Source organism: Taeniopygia guttata, chromosome 6 (assembly GCF_048771995.1).
Source record: "Taeniopygia guttata chromosome 6, bTaeGut7.mat, whole genome shotgun sequence".
Taxonomy (NCBI): domain Eukaryota; kingdom Metazoa; phylum Chordata; class Aves; order Passeriformes; family Estrildidae; genus Taeniopygia; species Taeniopygia guttata.
Genome location: NC_133031.1, coordinates 11,468,936 through 11,486,508, shown reverse-complemented (window position 1 = coordinate 11,486,508; position 17,573 = coordinate 11,468,936). Strand labels below are relative to the sequence as shown.

The window sequence follows — 17,573 nt, the reverse complement described above, 5'->3', positions numbered from 1 at the left end:
CACTAGAAAAGTAAAGGTGTGGAAGAAAACAGAGATTAGACTGCAATGGAACACTGCTAGCCTGAGCAGTAGGATAGAGAGTGTTGAATTTATTTCTTACCTTAATTTTGGGTAGAAAAGGTTGATTTTAATGGAAATGTGCACTCAGAGAGAATTTGTCCAAGGTGCTTGTTCCAAGCAAGAATTACTTTGGGAGTAGATGTGGCCCTAACTATAATAAAAGTTCCCACTAGGTAAAAAATGCATATTACTTTTAAGTCACTTTATAATAGGAAAAAAGAAGCAAACTTATCAAAAGTATTTTGCATTGCTGAATTTTGTCACAAGATGGAATTATTCACAGAGCCAAAAATAATGACTCGTAAAAGGCATCTACAAAACCCATGTTATCATTAAAGATGTAAGAGACTATGAGGTAACACATGCATTTCTGAGACACAGAAGATGCCAAGAGAAATAGGACTAGCTGAAAAATGAATATTGAGTCATGCCATGCAGTACTGAGACCTGGTAGCAGTAAAAATGGGTTATGCCTTTCCTTAGTTCTGTGTTCCCATATTTTTACATTAGCAAGTGTATGGTTTGTATACCAAAACTGTGGATTCTAGATACTTTTCATTCCTGTGTGAAATGAAAAAAATATCCATTCTCCTTCCAAAACACTAGACATTTACAAAACCAATTTTCTAAAATAAGTAGAAAACTATGACTTGTTTTTATCCAGTTCAATTTCTATTATATCATATAAAGAAACAGCATGGTATCAGAGTACATAAACAACAAAGCAGTCTGTATAGAAAACAGGAATAAAATAATACAGATTTACTGTTCAACGTGGAGAAAACTTGTCTTAGCTTCTTCAATCTGCAGTTCATAAGGTTTGCTTATATTCTTCACTTACACTTTTTCTCAATTTAATGGTTTTGTATCAGGAAGCAGAACTTCACAGATAGAGAATATATTGGACTTTCAGTTTAGGATCTAATTTTGAATTCAGCTGTGGATATGAGAGAGCTGTATTGTTTGTTTATGCTGTCTGAGGACTCAACTCTCTATAGCAGGATTATGATAAGCAGCATGGAAAGGAGAAGCATCCTTCATCAAGTGCAAGAAAACAGTTCATATAGTGGGCAATTATTTTCATTGCTAGAAAAGAAGGTGATGTATTAAATAATGGCATAAACAGCAGCTAATGGTGGATTGTACTATTATATTTCCCTAGAGAATTTCTACTGACATCACAGGCTGCCACAACAAAGTTTATAAGAACATTCATTCATGCATTATTAATCCTGAACCTTTACTTTGCAGAATTTTATGTTTTTAGTGTGATAATTTTTACTGTACTCTTGGTGTTGTTCCTAGAAGTCTCTCTTCATGCTGCAGCCCAGGACAAAAAAGTGGGATGCTCCATAGAAATGCCTTTCGGAGGACTCCTCCCTTGCCTCGGGGTAGGTTCAATGGAATTACAGGACCAGCATACCAACAGCTAGAAGAGTCGAGGATCACGGACCAGGACACGATACCTTGTCACGGGTGAGTAACGAGTGAGCCACTTAGGGCCTTTTAAAATAAAATAATGTACGTTGCAAAGTTGGTTTTCTATAGATAGCCTCACGCAGGTTTGTCTTTGAAAATGCACAAAGAATACGCTGGGTTTTCTTTCCTTTTAAAATTCACTTTATTAGAATATTGAGCTGAGCTGTACATAAGGTCTGTGTTTCAGAAGTGTTCCTGAGAACCTGCAGCTGCCTTTGAAGTTCTTTGCAATGCTGAGATACTTTGCATAATATTTACATATCCCTATAGATTTCCAAAGACTTTCCAGAATATTGCAAGCATATTTTATATGAAAACAGGAGTGATATCTGGAATGGAATAAAAACCCCACCAGAGTGAAGGTCTTCACTCTGACTTACAGGTGAAACTGGTGGGGTTGGGTGTCTGGTGAGTTCTTTTAAACAAGTTTGATTCACCCTTGTGTTGTTATTACTATTTGCTTATGAGAAAAAAATTGTTTATTGTCTCTTGCAGTAAATATATTATTGTTCATTTGTGTGATATGTGCATATAATTCCTGGTGAAAATTTCCTACTGAAATTGCCACCCTTGCAGAAAGGAGCAGGCAGGCAGCCTTCCCTCTCCAGGGCAGTGTCGTATGATGCAGGCTCTGGGAGGTGCCACTGCCTCCTCCCAGGCTGAGGAGTGAGGTACAGCAAAGCTGTGGGTAATTGTATTTGCTCTTGTCTAGGAAATCAGTGTGTGACCTTACAAATATCAGCTTGTACTGGCCTGTATTTTAAATTTGCAGTTCTGCAAAATTTGATATTGGGACCAGACTGTGACCCCTTCTGGCCTCGATCCACTCAAGCACTTCATTTATATTGTGTGCACTAAGGATGTTTACCCTCTAAATGTCTGCTGGTTTCACAGTTCTCATGAGATTTCCAGCCCAAATGAAAAGATCCCTTGTCCCCTGCAGGAGTTACACTGCTTCATTTCTTCTCCTTTTTCCCCTCCATCTTTCCCTGTTGGGATACACAAATCAAAGTGGTTTGTCTCCCTAATTCTGTCAGCATTCTGAACTTCATCCACCAGCAGCCTGGTTGAAGTGTAGTCAGGTCTACCGAAGCTGGGGGTGTGTGTATATCAGTGGAAGTGCTTGCAAGGCTGGCCCAGAGCCTGGCAGAGCCCCTGGAAAGATTCCCGTTCATCTTTATGGACCTTGTTGTCAGGTTTGTACAGTGCACACCTTTAGCCACAGGGCTTACAGCAAAGCTGCTGGGACTATGCTAAATAAAATCCATTTCATATTTAAAGTTTCAGTCCTTTATGCCTCTCTTTGATATCTGTTCTTAAAGGGGGCAGTAAAATTATTGTGCTTCTATCAGTTTCATTCTCTAATTTAGACTCTTACACACTCTATAACATAATTACTGTTAAATATTTATAAATGTTTGCTTTTGTTGCTTGGTTTTAGGAAGGGAGTGGAGAGAGAGCTGCACTTTGAAACACATGCACATGAATTAATTTATTCAGACAAAATAGTTTTTCAGATAAAAACACAGATATATTTCTTTGGAGGAACTGTGGTTCTGGCAAAGTTAATTATAGGAAAATGTAATTAAGGTTCTGCAATTATAGTTCTAAGTCTCAGTCTATTGAAAACAGCAGCAGTCTGGTGTCACACACAGAAGCATGGATCAGTTTGTAATTAACTAAAAGCCAAGTCTCACATGGTTTAGATGTAATATCCCTTCTAGTTTAATACCTCACCTGTTGCACACAGTGTATGCACTTTAATTCAACCTCAGTTCTCCTTTGAAAGCCCTGTGAGCACGGGGCAGAAATACGTAATTCTGGCGTAAAATTGGTATGTCTATCTGTATTTCAAAAATTATTATGGAAATACACCAGGCATTTCATTACATGTCACTGCTGCTGCCAGCTACTTTTCAAAATACCAAGAATCTCTATTGTGGAACTGGCAAATGTTGCTGTTTTCTCACCAAACCCATTTTAATTCAGTCTTTTCTTGTTTTTGCTTATATATCATCCATATAATACCTACATTGCATGTGAAATTCATTAAAAACATTCACTCCCTTTGTTTTCAGGGTGCAGCCCAGAATATATTTAGGGCCTGAATTACCAAAAAAGGGACTAATGCAACTGATGCGATCTCTCCAGCTATAGTCGTTTGAACAATTATATATAAGCAAAGGAAACAAGAATGGGCACAACCCAAAGGTCTGCACTGTTTTGTTTTCATTTATTTTTTTTAATTGTCCTCCCTCAGGAATAATACCCCTGATCAGTATTTCATTCATCCTGAGTCTTGACAGCTGGTGTAAAAAGCCCCTCCATGATAGGCTTCAGGTGTGTCTGAGCATAGTGCCAGTGTAATTAACCAAGTCTCAGATGTAAAACAGCTGCAGAGCACGGACAGGAAGTTCTAGCACACCTCCCAGAAAGCTGCTTGCTCTGTTATTCCCCTGGGTGGCACTTCTCAAAGCAGTATCTCTTTCCCTCCCCTGGCAGTAAAGTTCCCAGTCCCTCCTTATCGCAGAGCTCCCAGATGCTCCTCCTGGGGATGCAGGAGAGTCCTGGGACGGGGCTGTGCCAGCTCCACGTCTGCAGGGGGATGTGTGCAGCAGTTGTGCAAGCTCAGTGCCACCACACACGAGTTAATCACAGGTCAGTGGCACTCTGCTGGAAATGAGCCTGAAGTTGTCTCCTGCATCCCTCCTGTCTGACACCTGGCCAGGAGCATGGGGCCAGAGGAAGCCTTTCCAGTTAATTACTGTTTGTGCCAAAACTGGACTGCAGCAGTTTCATGCAATTCAGTTTCTCTGCCTTAACTCTCTTTCTGCTCATCCCATAAAGCAGGAGGCACATATGAGTAGAAGGATATTCCTAGTGAAGTTCACAGGCTTAAGGAGCTTTTGGAATAATACCCTTCAGGTCATGTTGCTCTTCTCATACATTGATAAAACATATTAGATTCACCATTACCTTGCCTTATTAAATAGTGATAAGCTGATTATAAATAAATTATGTTCTGGTACTGAGGTGATGTCTGTGGTCCTTAGCAGCCATGACTGGTAATAGAGTAACTCCTAGAGCACCATATTTCTAGAAGTACTAATTTCAGATGGGAAACATATTTTCCTTTTTTTGTCATTGTTTATTTTATACTTATTATACTTACCATTTCTGGGTTTTTTTAAGTATTTATTGTAAACAAAACAGAGTTTGGCTTTGAAACAAAATGTAAATGTTGATACAAATTCACTAAGTTCCTCACAATCAATAAAATCATGTTATAATATGTGTTAGTGGAGGAAAAAGGATTTTTTTTAAACAGTATTGCAGTATCAAGAGAACACAGACATTTGCTCAAGTCCTATATATTATCGCTATCTCCACAGAAAATCTAATACACCAAATCAGGCCAACATTATGAGTATGGGCTATTGAAAAACAATATTTTTTCAGAGGTACTCTGTACTTTGAAGCTCTGCTTGTGCAGAAGGAGAGTACAGACAAACATTCCTATGTAAATAAAGACTACACTGCCATGAGTGTTTAATGTTCTTTTTATCTGCACTTTTTTAAAGTGTTTTCCTAAAACAACCATTTGACACTGAGAGTTTTGACACTGAAGAAAGTATCAATCCATTTCCCTGATCAGAAATGTAGGAATAGAATTTGAAATTTATTTCAAAGAAAATTAATACTACATTATAACTTCTGAAATGTTTTAAAAAGAAATTTCCATTATTCTCATTTATTGGTGGGTGAAATAAGACAGAGAGAAAAGCAGTGCTTTGCCACTGGCAGATTTGAGAATCAAAACCAGTCTCCAGAGCCTGTCGTTTTCCCCAGGGCCCCACCACGGCCAAGTGCTCCTCTATTTCAGGAGAAAATGGTGTGTATCTCTTCAGCACAGTTCACTGACTCTCACACAGTGTCCCTGCTGCTGGTTGCTCTGACCACCTGATCCACAACAAGAACTTATTTTTACTCTTTCCAGGTATTCGTCCAGTGGTTTAAAAACTCCTCAGAATCCTTCAATAAATATGCAACTGCCTTCAAGAGAGACAACCCCATATTTTAATAACGTGGAGCAGAAGGACTTGGTCAGCTATTCCTCGTCAAGGGCCAACTCCGTTCCCATCATCCCGTCTGTGGGCTTGGACGAAGCCTGCATGCAAATGCAAAATGTTCCTGAAGTAACAGGCATCAAATGGTGCAAAAACTCCTATTCTGCTGAACTTGTCAATGTGAGTTCCCCAGTCAGTAATTGTCTAATAGCAGAACAACACGAAGTGAAAATATTGCTAGAAACTGTGCAGGAGCAGATCCGGATCCTGACGGACGCGCGGCGGTCGGAGGGCTTGGAGCTGGCGAGCGCGGAGGAGGGGAGCGGCGCGGGCGAGAACACGGCCTTCCTGCCCATGAGCCCCACGGCCAAGGCAGAGCCCGAGGCACAGTTCAGCCTGAAAAGTGAAACGCAGAGAGACTCGGTATTGACCAAGTGACTCCGTGTGGGGGCTGTGGGAGGGGAAACGAGAGGTGCGTTCGATGCTTTGCTAAACAGGAAGGGAGGAAGTTAAATACAAATTATTTATATGCATTAATTTAAGAGCATCTACTTAGAAGAAACCAAATAGTCAATCGCCCTCATATCATAGTGTTTTTTAACAAAATATTTTTTTAAGGGAAAAGTTCCAGGAGGGATGAAGTGCGCTTTTAGATGCTTTCTAGGCAGGATTACACAGTTCCAGTTACAGAGGATTTTTCCGTGGTCCTGTTCGGCTGTCCGAAGGCTTAGGCTATGCATCTCTTTTTCAGTAAAGGCCAAGTACCGTCCTTAGATGCATTTCTGGTTTCAGGGCAGCACTGCAGGGAGCTGCTGGGCAGGGATTCAGACCCTGGAGAACATCTCCTGTAAGCTCAACACAGATCCAGTCCCCTCTCCCCCTCTGCTCTTGATTCCAGGTTCACACCTCAAAAACAGGCACCCAGACACCTAGTTCTGAGTTCTGGTACCTGCTGTGGAATGATGACGATGTCCCTGAATTGAGCAGATGCTTAACTCTCAACCTGAATTCATTGTTTCAGTCGTCCCAAGAAAGTCAATGGAATCATTTATGAGCTTTGGGATTGGCCAAGAGTGGGAGCAGGATGGGACTCTACAGAGATTCAGTGAGTCCACAGCTACTCCATCTTCTGAGCTTTGCCTGTCAGAGCTGCCTTGATGGAGAGTGAGGCAGAACGAGAAAATGCCCAAGTGTGTACTACAACAGGTTTGGTTTTGGTTTCTGGTTTGGGTTTTTTTAAAGTGGAAACATAAACTCTGTTTTTCATTAGCACCCCTCAACATTTCTAAACTTTTACACTTTAAAAGCATTTGTAAGCTCTCAAGGAGCAATTCTCGGTGTGCGTATATTTTTTTTTAACTTATTTTTTATTATGGCTTGTTCAGAGAAGAGTCAGGGAGATCCAGTATGATCAAAATCCAGCCAATAAGTGTCCACACTGCCTAATTTGTTCCTGCATCCAGTTCTTCAGTCACTTTAATTAATTATGGCTTAGGCTTGTGAACTTTAAAGCTTCAACCCTGCAGATGGTTCAGTATGGGCAGACCCACAGGCATGCAGAGATCTGACTCTAATGGAGCTTTCTAAGAGCAGATGGTTTCCACCAAGTAGCTCCCTGCAGGGGATCAAGGCCTTAGAGAGAATGTGTCATTCCCTGGTTGCCGTATCCCAATCACATTATAAGCCCTTTTTCCATTTGCTTTCTTTTGAGTCCCTCTTCCCCTCATAAAGTGTAAAAAAATGTGCCAATTTTGCAGTGAATTGGGTTCAGTGACACACCTTACTGGGTTTATTAGTGTTAAAATATCTTCCTATTCTCGGGGGGAAAAAAGCAACTATAGTAAATAATTGCTAAATAGCCTTCCCTGGTTAGTGCCAGGACATTGGTTAAAAAAAAAAATAGGGTATATACAGAATGTATTAAAATATTCCTTTGAAGCAAAATAATTGTTAGATTTATTGATGTGCCCCAGACTTTCTAGTTCACAAGTCTCAAGACTTCCCAAAATAGCACAATCAATCCTGCAGTGCTGTTGTATGTTGAGTCAGAATAAAGCAATATCTTAACCTCTGTCAAGTAAATTTGGAAAAGAAATGCTGAAGATGTATGTCATTTATTTTTTTTTTGTTAAGGCAGTAAAAAAAAATTATTTTTGACAGTCTTCATTCAGCAAGTCTTATTTTGGGTTGCTTTTGTGGTTTTGGGGGTACTTTTAAAGATAAAGTTGATGAAATTGTCCTGTTTACAGAATTTTCTATGGCTGCAATCTTTGCTGTGTGTTTTCAACAGAAACGTATTTGAGGGCAAGGTATTGTTTTATGCCCCAGGATGGAGCATGAGGTGTTCAGACTCCCTTCTGCAAAGACAGAGCTTTGTTGTAGCAGCAAGGGGGGATCCCTGTGGGGTTTGGGCTCACCCTGACATTTTCCTGCCACATGTGGTGGCTGGGCACAGTCTCACTGTGTGTGAGCTGAGCTGGCTGTGGTGGGCATGGCCCTGAGCCCACACCAGATAAACCCTCTGAAAGGCAGGGTGCATTTGGTGGGGCTCAGCTTTGCACCCCTACAGTCATTGGGCTTTTCTATCAACAGCCTCTGCATCCCCCCACTTCAGAACATGAGCAAAGGGAGCTCATGAGCCTCTGCCCATAAGCCCTGTGAACATACCTGAATTTTCATATTATATGAAAACTAGGTGCTATATACAGCTCTGGTTCAACAATTTTCAAATGGTGATGCAAATTAATTAATTGTTCACCATTACTTTCTTTGGGATGGTCTTTCTGCAATACAGTGCAGAATCCGGCCTAAACTGGTGCTTAAAAATTCAATCTTTTCAATTCAGATGCAAGGTGTTCCCTCCCGCAAGCTCCTCAAATTCATCTCTGGCAACATAATGGGAACACACAGCAAGATTTCAGTTGAAGAAAGAAGCATATCATAGTCCATGCCTTTAGGGAGAGAATGTGTTCATGCAGCACCCCCGAGAGACCCAGAAAGAGGAGACGAGCAATGTATTTAAGAAAATGAAATGTTTTACTGAATGATAGCTGAAGATCTGAAATGGTGAGGATGTCTTTGGTTTATGTTAGAGATGCGATCTTGTACTCAGCAAAGGATGTGTGACTGTTATATGTTAACTGTTCTATTCAGTTCTCAGCATGTTTGAATAGAGAGACGTTAATATTAACCAATGACAGACTAGTGTATTATTTGTTCAGAGCATCGCTTCAGATCTTACTGAAACTGTCATTGTTTGCAGAGGAAAACAAAAAGGGTTGAAAACATCCAACTAGGTAGCCTTAATGTTGTTTGTGTGGTTTTCTAATGCAACTGTTTTCCTCTGTGGACCTTCCTGTTTTACAGTGAATGGGGCAACATTTTCTCTGAGGTCTGACAATTAATTGTGTAAAGCATCCATTTGAAAGTCGTACTCAAACAGCCGACATGGTAGGCCAAATTTTGCTTTGCTTCTGGTCCCACTGAACTCGTGGATTGGAAGGGATGCAAGTCATTGAGAAATGCAATTCATTCCTAAAGTACATCTGTTCCCAGCCTTGGAGACAGTCTGTAATCCCCCTAGAAGAGGCTCTGAACTCAGTCGTTTATGTGGATCATAATTAAAAATTTTATCTGACCTACCAGGTGTAATCTGGTGTGAAAATTTACACACATAGCATTGCATTCAAACAAACTAGGAGAGCAGCTGACTAAATAAATCAAACTTTCTCTGAACTGAGCAGAGAGAAAGCCTGTGTCTCCAGCACAATGCCGTGGAGAATTGTGAGAGGTATATATCCTGATCTTTTTAAAAAATTTACTTCTGTTTAGAATTTCTTCAAAAACAATCCAAAATAACCCTAAAAAATTAAAAACCAGTAGAACAATCCCAGCATTTGAAATAGGAGATGTGGGTAAGTATGGGCACATTTGCAGTGTTTACCATTAAAAAACTCTTCAGTACCCCTAGGCCCAAAGCTGGAATGTTGTAATTTTTCCAGGCACATGTTTAGATCAACAAACAGTCCTGTGGAGCCCTTCAGAATGCCTTTGGTAGCTGGCCATGCTCACAGCTGGTGTGTTCAGTGCAGCAATGACAGCGTGTGTTAATGGAGGATCACATCCCAAATCCGTGCTGCTTGATGCCAGCGTAGTGCCGCAAAGCTTAGTAGTCTCCCATGTGATGTCAGCACTGCTACACGGATTTATTTTGCCTTTGAGCATCCCAGCAGAGTGTGAGCCCTCTCAGCTCCTTGGCTGGGTGACTTGGTTGGCTTGTCATTTCCATCTGGCACAGGCTGTGTCCCTGGCCAGGCTCAGCAGCAGCGAACGTGGGGCTGATCCCAAAGCCACTCAGCAGCATCCTTCAAGTTTAAATTTTGAAAAAAACAATGAGCTGATGTCATGTGCTTCTGACCAAGCATGTGCTCAATATGCTCCCAAATTGAAATGTTAACTGTTAATTCACACCTGCTTCTCATGGAAGTAGGGAAAAAAAAATCTGGATTCCTTTTCCCAGTTTATCCCCAGGTTCCTGTTGTCTCCTTTTGGACATTACTTGAACATTTCTTACTCTTATAAGAAATTCTGAAAATGTATACCAAAGAAGAACTCTGAAAGAGTCCTACCTGCAGTAAATAAATTTGAAGCTTGAAGGAGCAGACCTGGAATAAAAACTGTGTTAAAGTGGTATTAATATCAATTGCCTTTCGATAAAATGGAATTTCCCAGTAAACTCTTTACCCCTTAGGAAAACAATGAGTTTATAAAGTGATTTATTACCTTGCCATGAATTTAAAATGTTTCTCTTCAAGGAGATTGGGAAAAAGCAAATATTTAATATAGATTTTTCAGCATTTTGTGATTTTTTTTTTTTTTAATTTTATTTCAGCAGCCAAACAGGTCAATGAACCCATTATATGTATTGTCTGACACACAGTCATAAAGTCTCCTCTTTTGTGGTCCAAAAGTTGTAATGATGGATTTCCTTAAAGAGATCAAGATTTTATCTAATTTTATTTTTAAATTGTTCATAGAAGAATACAGTTATTTATCTTGCTGAAAATATAAAGTGATGCAAACTTTTTTGGTTTTGTACTGCATTATTGCTGAATTCACAGCAAGATTATGCTTCCTTTGTTTTGATGTCTGCTTACAGGAAAACAACTGACACACAATTTTCAGGTTTAGACTTGGCACTTCCAAATTATGAAATCAGACAGGATTTCTGTATTTTCCGTAGCAAAGTTCAAACATGATATAGAAATCAAAAAGCTACAACAGCAGTAAAATGACTAATAAAGGAGGCCTGTGTTTGGTTTGGTGGGTTTTTTTTTCATTTTTATTCCATGCCAATCAGAGGATTTTGCCATGGGAATTGGTAGTCTCTTGCAAGAAATACAGAATGTATTAGAGACAGTAGAAAGTCATCACTATAGCCCTGAACTAGAAAAGCCACAGTGTAGGAGTTAATAGTCATCCAGTATCTGCTGCAGGAGATGAGAGTGCTTTCATCTTAATAGTAAAAAACAGTACAGTCCTTTGCCTGTTGAAAGGTTTACTTGCTAGGAAAGGTAAATTATCTGAATTTATTACTGACCACAGTGGGAGTGTTTGATTAAAGGAAAAGGGGCAGAAATTTCCAGTTTTTTCCTGCTTGCCCTGTCCCTTGGAACAAATCTAATTATGTTTTGGGTCTGTATTATTAGAGCACTGTTTCCAGTGCTTCAGAGACAGAGTGCTCAAACCTCACTGATAGCCTGCACTGACTCTTCTTTGCTTGGAAAGATTTAGCAGTTTCCTCTTTGATCAACACTCCTGTAAACAAGGAGTGATTTTTTTAATACCCCACAAGGCTGTTCTTATGCAAGTTTTCCCGGATAAGTAATAAAAGTAGCAAGACCACCTATAACTCTACTTCATTTTTTTGTAATATAAGAAGCATAATATTTTATAGCTATAATGCAGAAGGCTTATTGATGACTGAAGTATGTGAAGTATGTAAATAAATTATAGGATCTAATGTATGTCAGCAGCATGGAAATCCTGAATTTGCACCATAGCTTTTAATAATACATTCTCTTCACACCATCAGGAGACCTACATGCAATTTATAATTTTGCTTTCCTTGAGGGGACCCTGTGGTCTGTACCATATTACTGTAGTGTCTGGGCACTGATGTGCCCTGTCCTTATTTCTTGTGTTGCAAGAGCCACTTCTGTGCTGTCCATGCCTGCTTTGGTCTAACTGAATTCACCCAATTTGTAACCATTCAGCTTCTTCATTCACATTCAGTTTTACCTTGCCCTCAGAATCAAAAGTATCAGCCTGACATTTGGGACCCTGAATAAATTCAAGGCCTTAAACAATTTAATGCACTTAACATTTGTCTGCTTTGGTTTGACCTGACGGGAAAGCTCTCCCTTGAAGAAGGATTTATGCAGCCTGTGCTGCAAGGCACTTTCCTGCCATTCCTTCAAGGAATATGGAACAAGAGCTCCCAGTTGTGTAAATATTTGGAAACAAAAAAATGCAAATAATAAGAGAGGAATATAAAAGAATACTACTACTAATTAATATTCTAAAATGAACGATACTTCCTTGCCTTCTCTGAAATACACAGTAGTAGTTAAAGGTTATCAAGATGCATCAGAGACATGAAGAAGACTCAGTGAGGCTGGTTTATGACATATGTATTTTCTCAGGAAATCCAGGTTTGGAGTTTCCCTTGCTTACATTAAGATGATTCTTTCATAGCATGAAATTGACTCCTATACATTGCATACCTCAGCAGAAGCAGGACAGAAACACAGTACAGGCTTCACTTTGGCTTTCTGACTCAAGTTAAACTGTCTTGCTTTAGATTATCTCTGATCTCTTCCAGGAAAGAATAAATGAATATCCAAAAAGAAAAGAAGAAGGACTTGCATACTTGATGGATTTTTTTTTAATCAAAAATCAACGAGTTCCTATTAAGAATGGAGCCATCTGCTGAACTTCAGTGTTCAGGAATAGCTTAGACACACTGCTCTTGATGGGGCAGACAGCAGGTGGTACAAGCATCACCACTCTCACCACCCCAGCAAGACACACTGGGGACAGCTGGAGAACAGGGCAGGGAGCTTCTCCTGACTGTGGCACAGTTTTTTCCATGACTGAGGAGGGATGGAATTTATGTCGGGCCCAATCCAAATGATCTGAGAAATTTACCTTTTGTTTCTTTCTCAGATCATTCTTGTTTCACTGAAATTCTGGTCATTAGCACTAGTTTGTTTTTAAGTTTGGGATTTCCAAATTCTGCAGTCCTTTGAAGTGTTGAATTTAAGAAGCAGAAACTTCCAAAGAAAAAAGTGAATTTTTTTGTAATTTTTAAAAACCATTACAAATGCATGTATTACATTATTTTTTTTTTTTAAATCAGATGTTGGAAACCTAAATTACAAATATCTATATTTACATACTGATAGTAGGGGATGGCTAAGATCTGTGTTTTATGTTTCTCTTGATCTTGTTAAAGATGTCCCAGCTTATTGCAGGGGTGTTGGACTAGATGACCTTCCAACCTGAATTATGTTATGTTCAAGTTAGTTCTTTCAAGTTGCCCACAAAAAGCTGGATATTTCTGTATGCATAAATGCTAACTTTAGGTTGTAAAGGTAAATAAGATATTTGGACTACACAAAACTTCCAGGTCAGACTCTGGTGTTGCACAAGTGCAGCTGTTTCACTGCAAGCAAGTTAATGTGAAGGCTCCCAAAGGAGGATACTTGTGGTGGCTCAGCAGCTGAGCAGCCTGAAATAAACCCCAGGTCTCTGCCTGTGCAGTGCTAACCTCTGCTTCTTTCCAAAGGTGACCCACAGGGTGTCTGAGCTCCTCCGCCAGTGACTGTGCCAAAAGTCAGGTGTCAGCACTGACTTCTGTGAAGGCTCTTCTCATTAAATCAAAATGAAATAATATGAGCTAAAAATTGATGGGCTGGATTCTCCCAGGTATTGCCAGGTTATATGGAGTGTCAGCAGCGGTACTGATTTACAATTTCTGAGCCTGTGGCCCATGGTTTGACCTAATTCATTAGTTCCCACCACCTGAGCTGGGGCAATTTAAGCAGAAATGTCTCTGCCCATCAGGGTAACTTCAGAAAATTGCTAAAGCAGTTTGATTCCAACTAACCTCATTTTTTTTTAACTTCATTGTATATTCCCCTTGATTATTTTAGAGGTGAAGCTGCCTCCAAATTCTTAAAATTGTCACTGCTGCTCTGTCTTTGCCAGAGTTATGGTCTCAGCTGCAGTTCTGACTCCAATTCTACAGATCAGAGCTGGCTCTTGCAGCCCAAAATCATGTATGTACCATAGAACAGTTTGGTTTGGAAGAGACCTTTAAAGATACCTATTTCCATCCCCCTTTCCATGGGCAGGGACACTTTACAATAGATCAGGTTACTCCAACCCTGGTTAATAGATCAGGTTAATCCAACCTGAGCTTGAAGAGTTCCCAGGATGGGTGGCCTCAGCTTCCCTGGGCAGCCTGTGCCAGTGCCTCCCATCCTCACAGGGAACAAACAGTACAAGCAAAACTCTCCATACTCCTTCTGCAGCAATTGCATACATTCAGATCTTGGCGCAATCAGGCTGATCATTCACATTATCTATTTTATTTAACAAAGCTATCTCTTAAATGTAATTTCCAAGCTGCTTCTCTGGATGTTGTACAAAGAAGCAAATTCAGCTTGTCTGCATTTTCACTTCAGATAACAATGGTATTTTTTTTTTCCAAAGCAGGTCAGGAGACCAGCTCTAAACTTCTGAGCTGCCTGTGGGGAGTGGGGTTATTCTGAACACGGTGTGTCCATGTGCTTTCTTATCTAATCTGTCTTTCTTCCCAAGAAACCCTCTTTCTTCCAACAGCTCTTATTCCTGAAAACATCTAAAACATTATGCAAAGCTAAGGCAAGAGATGTACTCTTGTCTTCTGTGCAGAAGAGACAGGGGCATCAGTGAGAGCTAATTACCAAAAATTTCTTCAGCTAATTCCATTAGCATTTGCACAGACAGGTGATGCTAAAATGACTCTGTATGGTTTGGTCAGCCTTATTTGCAGGCTGTGACATATATAAACTGTTTTAAATTGTCTGTGGTTTGCAATATCTTGGGCAGACTTTCAGAATGCTCAGACAGCATTTGCCACTCTCCTTAACTTCCATCTCAGGTTCATTTGCCTGATGGATGTTTCTGTGGCAAGGGGGCTGCACCAAGTCCTACATCACCTTCTGGCAAGCAGGATGAACCAGCCCTTCCTGAAGCCTTGCAGGCAGTGCTCTGGGTGGTGAGAAAGCATCCCACAGGCTCAGATCCCTCTTTGGGCAGGGAACAGGGTTTACAGTAGGGCAGGCCTCTGATGCTAAAAATTAAAAACTCTCCCTAGGTTTTAGGCAACTTGGAAAAACACCCTGGAAATCACTATCGCTTAAATAAACTCCTGTATAACTTCATAGAGACTGGCAACAAAGTTGTAATTTTCATTTCAGTTTCTCTGGTAAGTAGTGGAGTAGCTTTGCATTTCCATGAATTTAAAGCTGTCTCTAGATGGCTTCAGAGAGCAAAGAGAACCCATCATTGTGGGAGCGGCTGTGCTCTGGGAAGGTGCTGTAGCTCCTGGGCAACTTTCCATCCTTGTGGGCAGGATCTGGGCACCAGCACATTGCCTGTCTTCCTCAATTAGAGAGACCAGGCAGAGCCCTGCGCTCCTCGCTCACAGGCTGCTGATGAGGCCTGGAGCAAATCCCTACACTAAAAGCACTTAAAAATAGAACAGAGGTGATGGAAACGTGGTTTGTTCACTGTGAATATCCAGCTGGGATAGTTGGAATAACTGCAAGGGAAGAATTGCCTTTGCAAATCATGTGCCTGATTTACTGGTTAAATAGTTTTTCAGTCCTCCCTATTTAGTCAACAAGGACATTAAGATGTCCAGAAATAAAAGTGGAATGATTGGTTCCCAGTACTAATCTTAATGGTCACAAATCCAATATTTCAGATTTTTTACTTAGCACTTAGCAAGTAGAGTCAATCAGGCTTCATTTAAATAGATGAACTCCTATTGTAGAGTTATACCTGATTTCATGCTTTCCTTTGTCACTAGATCTTTTCTATGTCACACAAAATTATGTTTACCTTAAAACTGATCTGTAGATATGCCTGAAACAGCACCTAATGTGAACATAAAATCAATGTTCTCAATGCTAAGGCAAGTCTTGTGAAAAGTTTTTTGCAGCCGAAAGTCTTGAACCATTCACTGAAATAAGACAATTATTTGATTTTAACAAAATGGATTTTGTTGTCAATAAATCACTGATAAACACTTGAGTTGGATTTGGGACTTCAGAGTATATATATATATATATATGTAAAGCTTCATACACAAACTTTCTTTTAGATCACAGAAATGAATGCTCCAACTTAAAGTTTATTCATCTAAATAGCTGGAGAAAATTTCCACTTAATCACATAGTCTAAACACATTGAAGTAGGGGGAAAAAAAGGTGTTCATTTTCACCTGTGTTTCTTTTTTTCACCAGTAAAAACAAATAAAAAGAGAAGAAAAATAATCATAGTGCCTATGACAAAGATTGTGTTTTGAGGAGTGTGCGATGTGTACCACGATTACTTTAACTGCAAATGGAAGCCGCTTTTAGACTGAGTGTGGTTGAAAGGAAATATCCTTAGAAAAACTGTCACACAGAATCCCAGGAAATGTTTTGGTTCGATATGTTTGGCCTCCATTTTTATGGAGCTGTACATTCCTGTCCATGGTTCTAAAGGATAAAAAAAGAACTTATTTCAGAATCAATCTGTATTTTGACTCGTTTTTATACTCCCCGCACCCAGGCTGGTTTACCATATGTCAAGCTGAACAGTGTCATTTTTCTATTTAGTGCCACAAATGAGTTTTATGGTGTTCCTCAATTCAGTCCTTTCCCCCTGCTCAAGTGGCGTGTTCCTGCTGTCTCCAGCCATCTTTCACTCAAAGCAGAGGTTTCATTTGTTCTCAGGGCCACAAAGAGGGTTGAGACAGACCCATCTGAAGATGCCAGCTCTCTCCACTGGTGGGAGGATCAGTGGGGTTGGAGACAACAAGATACAGAGATCTCTGACATCTCAGCACACAGAGAGTCCCCCACCTGAAAAACCCAAGCCTTCTGCTGCTAAAGTCAGTCCTGCCAGTCTTGCCTGCAACCCTGTCAGCTTTGGGCTAAATGAACCAGGTAGAAAGGCTGAAGTAGCCAAAATAACACATTCACCATCAGGATCAAGCCGGAAGAGAGGCAGAGAAAGTAACATCATTCATTCTGGAGCCCCAACAAAAAACAAAAAACAAAAAAAAAAACCAAAAAAAACCAACCAAACAAACAAACAAAAAAAAAACCAAACCAAAAACAAACAAACAAACAAAAAAACAAGGTTCTTTCCAAAATTACTTCTTACCTGAACACAGTGAAGGTGTCTCAGCAGCAGCCAAGGGGATGGGGCAGAATTTCAGTGTCACACACCCACCACCAGCCAGGGGCTGACACAGTGGGTACAGAGCCCACCCCTCCTCACTGTGTCACGTGCTGCTTGGCATGGATGTCCCTGCCTTCCCCTTGTGCCCAGGGTCACGTTTTTGAGCACAACCCCTGAAGTGTGTGCTGAACCACTCCATGATGAGCTTATTAATCATTCAAACCCCAAGGAGCCTTTCTGCTCAAGTGCTTCCAAAATGTGTCTCTAGTGATGCCAGGGCCCCCTTGGCAATGTCCTGAGCTTTTGTGGGTCCCTGATACCCTCAGCTCTGCCCACGGTGTGCTGAGCACCCTGAACCCAGGCAAGGGAAGAAGGGTGCAGGGCTGTGGGTGGTCCCCGGCTCCACTCCAGCTCAGTTCAGCTCCCCCATTACTCCTGGATGCTGTCTTGCACCTCCTCAAGTTC

The 17,573-nt window shown here is 40.5% G+C and overlaps 1 protein-coding gene across 4 annotated transcripts in view; it reads left to right on the top strand.

The window, feature by feature from the left end:
• The window catches only part of NRG3 (neuregulin 3), a 392,904-nt gene extending 376,453 nt beyond the window's left edge, over positions 1–16,451 (top strand). For 3 of the 4 annotated variants that reach the window (XM_072930981.1, XM_030275862.4, XM_072930982.1), the window contains exons 8-9: positions 1,366–1,536; positions 5,537–16,451. In XM_072930981.1, coding sequence (XP_072787082.1) covers positions 1,366–1,536; positions 5,537–6,044 — 679 coding nt within the window. In that variant the 3' untranslated portion in view covers positions 6,045–16,451. The remainder of the gene's footprint in view (positions 1–1,365; positions 1,537–5,536) is intronic. The other variant, XM_072930980.1, reaches the window with a different exon arrangement.
• Positions 16,452–17,573: the final 1,122 nt, after the last annotated feature.